Below are 8,652 nucleotides of genomic sequence, written 5' to 3'. Positions count from 1 at the left end.
TTTCTCTCTCAGACAAACCCTGCGACTTAATTTCCTAGCATTATCTCTTCATGTCGCCATCACATTTATTACGTGCAGACTCGTTCCTTGTACATTATTCAATTAGTTACATAATTGTTTTATTCTTTATGACTCCGGAAGACAACTCAAGCCATTATGGTCAATTACAAACTTGTGATGTTCACATTAAAATGCCTCACTCGTTTAACACAAGGTGACCGCAGCTTCCGGGGCTATATTAAGTCTGATACAAGATTTTCTTTGCGATATTAAACTGTTGGCATGAAGCGGTGGTTTTCCACGGTGAATATTAATCATCGTTAGCAAGACAAAGAGAAGTCTGGCATGATCTTAGTGTAGGAGAACTGTTGGAATATACAATCTAGGTACTTACTGGGAGGAAAGGTGCCTGTCGGTGTGTCATGGGTGCGAATGGCGGCATGCGCGGCGCGGGGCCGGCGGCGGGCGGCGCGGCGCGCTCGGGCTGCGGCCGCAGCGGCAGGCGCACCGGGCCCGTCAGCGGGAACGCGAACACTTGCGACTGGGGCTCCGGGAAGTTCATCGGCCTAAAACAAATAATACAATGCATCTTTATAACGCCACTTCTTTCTGAATAATTATATGCAAATACAAAATACACTTGAACCTGATGAACAATTAAAACACAGACATTGTTTATGTAACAAAACCAGGACAACGATTTATTTGTATTTAAACGATTGCAATACTCCTGAGCAAGACATCTAAACTTGTTTTTAATTATCCATTTAAGTTAAAGAGGCTTTAAAACTGTAATTGATGAATAAAATCTAGAAAATAGCAGGAAAGACATCAGAGACACTATAAAAGAAACCAATTTCATTGATATTGTAGCCAACATAAAACAAAATTAACAGATATATTCAATGTAATCTATTCTAATAGAGTTAAAAGTTTGTTTGTTTGGTTGGTTGCAGAGCGCTTATCTCAGAAATAATGTACACTGCCAAATATTTCAGTGTCATATGGGAGTTTTATCGAGTTCTCACACATTCCGGTTATGGAAGCATGTTCCCTCAGGACGGAGGACCGTGGGACAGCTACTTCACTACTAAATCTCAATAAAGAACTTTGCTTCCCCTACGCATATATGAATAAACAGTGGCAAATAAATAACCATTATTTGATTATTCAAACCACAAATCACATGAAATAATCTGTGCAGATCGATAGCAACCACTAACATCGCGTTCTATCACTTAGCTAATTGGTTAACGTAGGCGTAGGCAAGATGTAAGGCATCACTTACGTTTGCTGACGACTTATTTGTCTTCAAATAACAAGACACCCGCTTTTGCTTTGAACATCCCAAACTTATAATTCAAAACGTGCCTAAGCCGATTCATTATCACTTTCAAACAGAGAAGCGCTTTGTGTAATTCTATACACAATCATACAGATACGTACCCTAACTAGATATAAATTCAAATGTAAGTGTAATAAATAGGCTTGCTGAATATTACATACATATTTCGATAAAATTTATTTTGGCCCTAGTGTCGATTATAAAGTTTTCAGTGAATGAAGAACTTTCATTGAGATCCGAGTGAGTTATAACATAACTATTCACTTTATACCTCTACATACGCCCTTGAAACTCATGTGCTTTCATGAACTTTTACTAATGACGGCACGTGTAGGAGCTTACAAAAGTAGAACACCGTCATGTTGGAAGAAAACCGACGAAAAAATTGTGTTTCATCTTTATAAGAAAACTTACGATAACAGAGCTTTTGGTGACTAATGGTTGATTGCGATTGTATTATGCTTAACAAACCTCAGAGACTCTACACAATACAAGATGAGCTGAAAATTTTTGAAAACAATCAAAAGCATTCCCATATGTATACCATCAAATCAGAAACTGCTAAAATCATCATTAGAAAACCAAAGAAAATGGATGTCCACTTTAATTTATACAAGAATGTGAAATGGATATGTGACATCAGTATTGCTGTTCAGTGAACTTATCAAGTAACAATAATATAATATTCTGAACGCATAGGCCGCTGTTTGTAACAATTGTCGTTTGGGAATACAGGGAAAATACGGAGGTAAGCATGTCGTTGATTCCCAAGTGTATTACGGCCTGATAAAATTTTACAACTACGCTCGTAGGGTCCTTTTATTGCTAACTACCAGCCGTTCACTTTGTCATCAGTATTGAAGACAAACGATTGTAACGTAATTGCACTCTCAACTGACTGCGTAATGCGACAGCTGATTAGTGACACGAAGGTACCTAACAAACGGTAACGTAACATGTGTATTGTCAGTATTGCTGTGTAAAAGCATATGGAATGTGAATACAAGTGCCAGCCTTACGTGACTCAATATATTTAAGTTTTAACAATAAGTTTGTGCGCAACTGAAGCCTACGCTTGACCTTATAATACCGTGACATATCATAAGTCTTCGTCCGCGTCACACAAAAGTTGTAAAAGGACATAAAAAATAAAACACAGTACCGACAATAAAGCAAGAAGAATAGAACTCTAAGCCTTCGGAGGTTCTAAGAAACAAGCATAATCGGTCCACTCCGCCGCATTTCAATGCGAACCACGCAAAATACTCGACAAAAGAATTTAATCCGTATTGTTATATGTTTTGAACGTAACGGAGACACAGTGAACCTTAAACAATGATTTTACTTTTCCCGTAGTTTCTCAGTTTATTGAAACACAATATATAAACATTATGTTTATATCAAATAAGTCAGAGGTCAGCCTTGACAACAGTTTGTTATTTACACACGACTCAAGGTATACCATTACGAGTGGGTACACAATAATATCTTTGATCTACTTCAGAAAGGTCAGAAACCAATAACAAACCTGTCTTTAACGTAATCGAACACAAAAACAGTACAAAGCGAATTGTTACCTAAGAGCGAATACTGGATACTTGTCATCGAGAAAGTTCGATTGTACTTACAAGTACACACGTTATTCTTATTAATTCCACAATCATGAATGTTATGCATGATATGCCTCAGTTATTGTAAAATATTTTTTCTTTGGTTAATTAGAATAGATTATAATATAACAAAGATCATTGATCAGCAGTTTCAATGTAACTTAAGATGTGCTCATTCAGAATGGACGTTGGTGTGATGTACCTGGGCTCGTCGCCTCCGTGGCAGATGATGGCGATGCGCTCGGCGTGAGCGCTGCGCGGGGCGAAGGCTCCGAGGATGTTGAAAGGAATCGCCTCTCCATGGGATCGTCGCGACGCTTCTCAACCACGCAGTTCATGCGGCCCCTGGAAACAAAATATATTACATTTATATAACCTGCTACAAATTAAAAGGTCAACGTTCATGTAGTCGCAATGATAACAGATCTCTACAATCCGACACATTTTTTTGCTTAAAAAACCTCATGACCTTCATTATGCAGTTTTTATCAAACAGTAAAAATGTGACTAGCCGATTGGCTGCTGTTTTACGGAGGCATTGACTATAAAACCTTTTCTGGGTTTCCATTTAATTGAGAATTTTGTTACATCCAATTTATCATTGTAGAGCAGAAACAGAAATTATTGTGCAGACTTATAAAATGTTCATTTCGCGATGAATTAATGTGATGAAAATCTACAATTAGCTTCACTTCAAGCTTTAACGATGTTATGACGTGCCGCCATTTGTTTCTTAACAAAATATTTTGTTTTATTTAGCACTGGCGGCAACTTTCTATAACATGACCTAATTCCATTACATAATCTTCTTTTGAGACTGGCTTAAGTGCCTACACGTAAATCGCGTTAGTGACGTAAGTCAATCAATCACTACATTAAAACCTTAATAATATGTCTAAGTTTTAAATAAAACGCTCCATCGCTGCAATATTCAAAATAGCGCATCGTGGATCCCAAGCCGCGTTGGGTCACATGACACATGCTCCTACGGATTACCAATGAGCTCGTATTAATGTGATTACACAAGTTTCTCCGACTCCTTCCGCCTAGCGCCGGCTCGATGTTACACAACTAGTTAGTCAAAACATTATAATATGAGAACACAGGAAGAACGCAGCGAATCACTCGGGGAAAACTCCGCGTACTACTTACAACAAGTTACTAACTGCAAATATTTATTTATTGAACCATCGCTGTTGTCCTCCTTTTGTTGCTAATACCGTTTTTAACAACTTTGCCAAATTATGGCTTGAGTCCGTTATGATGGTGCTTTGGTCCATAGTTATTCATAAGGAAATGGTTTCCTTTGACTCATTCGTATTTAAATTCTGCCAATTATAAGTTACTGTTATTTCGTAGTTTACAGGCATGTTAAAATTAATAAATATTCCAAAACAGAATTAAGGAAAAGGTTGTGATGGAAGTTCTTTTCTTTCGAGAATAGTTATAATTATTTTTATACATGCTGCATGTATGATGGTCTATGGCTGATGATTACTGAACAACTTATTAAGTCCCAATTATTCGCGTCTCCAAAGCATACTTAATTAAGACAAACTCTTGGTACATAACGCGGGAGATCTTGACCTTGCTCTTATTTACATAATTGTTCGTCAGAGCAGAACTTAATTTTAATAAACAACAAACGCATTAAACATCGTCTTGTATAATCCGCGGTTTTAATGAGTAATCCACCAACTAATTATGTAAGTGCTTGTTTTACTTGTCATCTAGAGTGAATTTATTTATTTTAAAGAATATATTATACGTCATGTCAAAACATAGTAGCAGTGTGAAGCACTCACAAACACTAAGATGAAATGAAGCAAGCGACCAACATAGATTAAGATGTATTTTGAAGAATGCTTGAAACTTCTCTTTTAACCTCAAATGTCAAGGAGCGGTCCACAAAACATCAGAGAGGCCACAAGCCCGAGGCAAGCCCGATGAATGTGTTGTGTGGGACTTACTTCTGATTGTTAGCCAGGAAGGCTCCAGCTAGTTCATCGAGGTCGAACTGGATGGGCAGCTTGAGCATGGGCCTGACGGCGTCGAGCTCATCCTCCTCCTCAGCCGAACTGTCAGACTCTGAGCTGTCGTCACTTGCTGAGTTCGGCGAGTCATTTCTTTCATCGTCGATTTTCTGAAAGTATCAATTAATTTCATAGATCATTTTACTAAACCTGAAGATTAAATTATTCTATTAGTTTGAAGATTCCTACTGACGATTCTATAGTAAATAGGTAGTTCTGCAACTGATGTAACATCCTAGTTTGAATATACGGAAATGATTTCCTATTAACTCTTATAAGGCTCTTGTTATGCAGTAAAGTATTACGGTATTGGCTATAGGTACACGAGAATATCGGGAACTAACTTGACCTCTAACGCCTTTGACCTGAACGGCCCTAGACAGGTAGCTTTCGCTTTCGTAACGCTTTATAAAGAAAGGAAACGAAAGCAGTGACATTTATTAAAGAGATAGTGTGCAGAAAGAGTTTAATATATATTTTTATAACGTCATAAAAATGCTGCGATAAATTGCATTTAACACTTAATGGAAAAGCGACGTGTGAAACAAGAACATTATATATCTCGTTCTGTGCTGTTTACCCGGTACAATGGGTTCGGACATCCTGCGCGAGACAATGCGCCCGCGCGCCATTGTTCAACCGCCCTCCGTTTGTAAATATTACTAACATTCGGATAGATAGCTCATCGTTGAATCAGCCTACGTCTATGCAAATCTTATTATTGTATCGAAAGAATATAAGGCATAACGTATTGTTTTCCACATCAGCCTTACTCTGCCTTCACACTAATGCCAGCCAAAGTAGCATCCTTATATCGTTACCAAACGTTTCTCATTATATCTTGTTTATCTTAATTAAAAGAAAACTTCAAATGAAAAGACCTTTTAATTTATGGTTAGTATTCTAAAATAAATAGCTCCATATTTCTCGGAAACCACATACGTATTGTAAGTATCTTCAATCTGCATGTAATTTCGCATTGCAGACAATATCTGGGCAATGCAAATAATACAAAGTGGCCGCTTTCACGTGTTCGTGGTGCAACAGTCGAGCGGTAAGCCCGCTCTCCCCCTCACCGCAAGTGAAAGCTGGCTCACGTCACTACTTGCACCCACTGACAAATGCACATACATATCTACAAACACGACCATTCAAAATAAACCTTTTTAAAATTTGCAACAAATTACAAATATCAAGGAAAATTATCAATAGCAGAGACCTAACCTCTCCCGAGCTATCAACTAGGATTTCCCTATTTACTTATATAACTTTTATTTAATGTCTCAGAGCGAAGATGACCTGTGTCTAACAAGATTTAAAATTTCTTAGGCCTTTCACGCGTGAAACTACCAAGAGAAACCATTCGCTGGCCTTAACCAATCGGTTGTTTGTCGTCAACACTTTTACCACAGAGAAAATAATAAATATAACTAATTGCCGTATGTTCTAGAAAACATACAACAAAAGATACCTCTATATTTGACTTTTGGCGTAAATAGAAAGCAAAACAAACTTAAAGGTTTGTAGTCCGAATTTTTCATCCAACTTTCATGACATTATTGTGCTCACAGCTTTTGCTATCTTTTTACCACAAGCTTAAATTACATAGGAATTAAGCGTAAATTGGCAACAAGGTAAAACTTTCAAGTCGGCTTTATCCTCAAAATAAACTCCGTAGGTATCTCACATACAATAATGTAGACAGCGGCTTAGTATTCAAGCGGCGACAGTGTGGGAAAACATATTTACCTGTAATTTGTCTTCGTCGATCTTAGACTCTGCATGGTTGAGTGCGTCGTCTTTGAGCTGGTTGGCGGGGACTGGCACTGGCTGGCTGGGCTGCGCAGACGGCTCCGGCGCCACAGACGGCGGCGGCACACCGTGCAGTGCGTGCGCGTTGCTTAGGGCAGGGGCTCATCCTAAAATAAACAATATTCAGGAGTAAGTTCGAGAGGTCTGAAGTCTGCAATTAATTAAACGTAGACACCAAAATAATTCGCAACCAATTTTGAACCAAAATGTAGGTACAATCAATCCTAACTTGGTGTACCAACCTATTACATCAAAATAACTTGGAAATATTTGATTATACGTTATTTTCGTGACGGGCTCTACATACAATGCTTAATGCATAAGTATAATTTTAGAAGTTAAAACTAAATCAGTTATTGAAATCACATAAGGTTACAAATAACTCCTATTGTGGTGTTGCAATGAAAATGGCTACGTCAGTAAGTTCTAGAAACGGTAAATCCAGCCACGACTGTGTCAATGTTATTTTCCACGTAACCACTTTTTGTACCCGTTTAAAGTTATTTATGAAATCTTTGCAAAATCGTAATTTCTACAACAAATTAAAGTTGAAGCATTGCCAACCTCGCCGCTCACTTTTCGCGCAAAAACCATCAAAGTGCTCATCGCAAAATGGCGGATGCCTTTTGCATGCAGCCAACCTCTTACGTAACTTGAGTACGTAGGCTATGTTCACGTACCTATGTATTTACCCACACGGTATCGCGTCTCATCATTGTCCATGTCAATTGCTGTATTCTCATTGGATAATGACCAGTTGGCTGGTATCAGTCATGCAATGTGCTTAAAAACATCCATGTAGGCAGGTACAAAAGTGCAAGGTTGCAGGCCAGCAAACGTTCGACAATTGTTAAAACAAACAATAAAATTTATTTCACTTCAAAGTTTCGATACGCTTTTCAAAACAATCACGAATTGTTTTCGGAGACGCCGACGCTACTATTGGTTTGTTAAGGTCAAAGAAGGTTCAACTATCAACTGTTTGTTCTTTTAACTAAAATAAGTTATAAATAAGCGAGACTATAATTTACATAGACCTGGTTATTGTTTGCTTTTCGCGCGAAGTTAATTTTGGCCCGCAACTTATTACGACTCCTAAAATTCTGTGATTTTCAAATTCAATAACAATATCGATGTTAGGTGCCTATCGAATGTCTATTTCAACATAAAAGACGGTCAATGGAATTAAACGCAAATATAAACGAATTGCGTCTTTATTGAGCTGCCTTTCCACTGCAAAATTATGCACGCCACGAGAGTTCTACCTACGCAAGCTTTTGAAATCTTGGAAAATACAACAATTACTATTAGGTACTTAAATGGTATGGGCTCACACTGGGCTTAGTCATGTTTGAAGGTACGAGTACGTGCTTTGTTGAGCGATTATGACAGTTGAAGAACAGGATGAACTCCATACTCAGCGTGGAATACTTGTTAATTTTGAAAGAGATGTACGTATCTTGTGTAAATGATGTTGTGTGTGCTGTCAAGTATCAGGGCGCAGCGGAGCGCGAAATGTTTGCGACCGCAACTGATAGAAAACGACGATTACGTCGACAGCTATTGTCGCATTGTGCACTACGCCCACCACACTTTACTGGATTTACGAAACGTTTTAAACATTTAATAGTTATTGTCGCTTGCCGAGCCGACCGTTGCGTGATAACGAGGAAATTGCGCCTCTCGCCAACACAGAAAGCAAGCAATCGTCTATGAACAAAGAATTTCAGGCTATAACAGAGAAAAACTGACAACACAAAATATAAATATAACACAATGACATGTAGTGCGTGTACAAATGGTATAAAATTGCTCAGAACCATTGAAATTCTATACGCAATTTTATTTATAA

At 38.1% G+C, this 8,652-nt stretch overlaps 1 protein-coding gene across 1 annotated transcript; it reads right to left on the bottom strand.

Annotated features, from left to right (window-relative positions):
- Nucleotides 1-382: 382 nt before the first annotated feature.
- LOC135117552 (WW domain-binding protein 11-like) lies at nt 383-7,516 on the bottom strand. The gene is made up of 6 exons (XM_064036961.1): nt 7,497-7,516; nt 6,738-6,888; nt 4,926-5,098; nt 3,158-3,300; nt 1,817-1,826; nt 383-566 (listed from the first exon to the last, which is right to left on the bottom strand). The coding sequence occupies exons 1-6, from the start codon at nt 7,514-7,516 to the stop codon at nt 383-385; spliced, it is 681 nt and encodes a 226-aa protein (XP_063893031.1).
- Nucleotides 7,517-8,652: the final 1,136 nt, after the last annotated feature.

Source organism: Helicoverpa armigera, chromosome 11, assembly GCF_030705265.1.
Source record: "Helicoverpa armigera isolate CAAS_96S chromosome 11, ASM3070526v1, whole genome shotgun sequence".
Lineage (NCBI taxonomy): Eukaryota > Metazoa > Arthropoda > Insecta > Lepidoptera > Noctuidae > Helicoverpa > Helicoverpa armigera.
Note: the sequence above shows the minus strand (reverse complement) of the source record. Positions and strands in the feature narration are given on the sequence as shown.

What these genes read in the sequence shown, in the direction of transcription:
- LOC135117552 (XM_064036961.1), bottom strand. Translation starts at nt 7,516, where the DNA reads ATGATGAGACGCGATACCGT. An exon ending in ATGATGAGACGCGATACCGT is followed by an intron (nt 6,889 to 7,496) that starts GTGGGTAAATAC and finishes CCCTGCCCTAAG; the next exon opens with CAACGCGCACGCACTGCACG. An exon ending in TTCCTGGCTAACAATCAGAA is followed by an intron (nt 3,301 to 4,925) that starts GTAAGTCCCACA and finishes TTTTGTTTCCAG; the next exon opens with GGGCCGCATGAACTGCGTGG.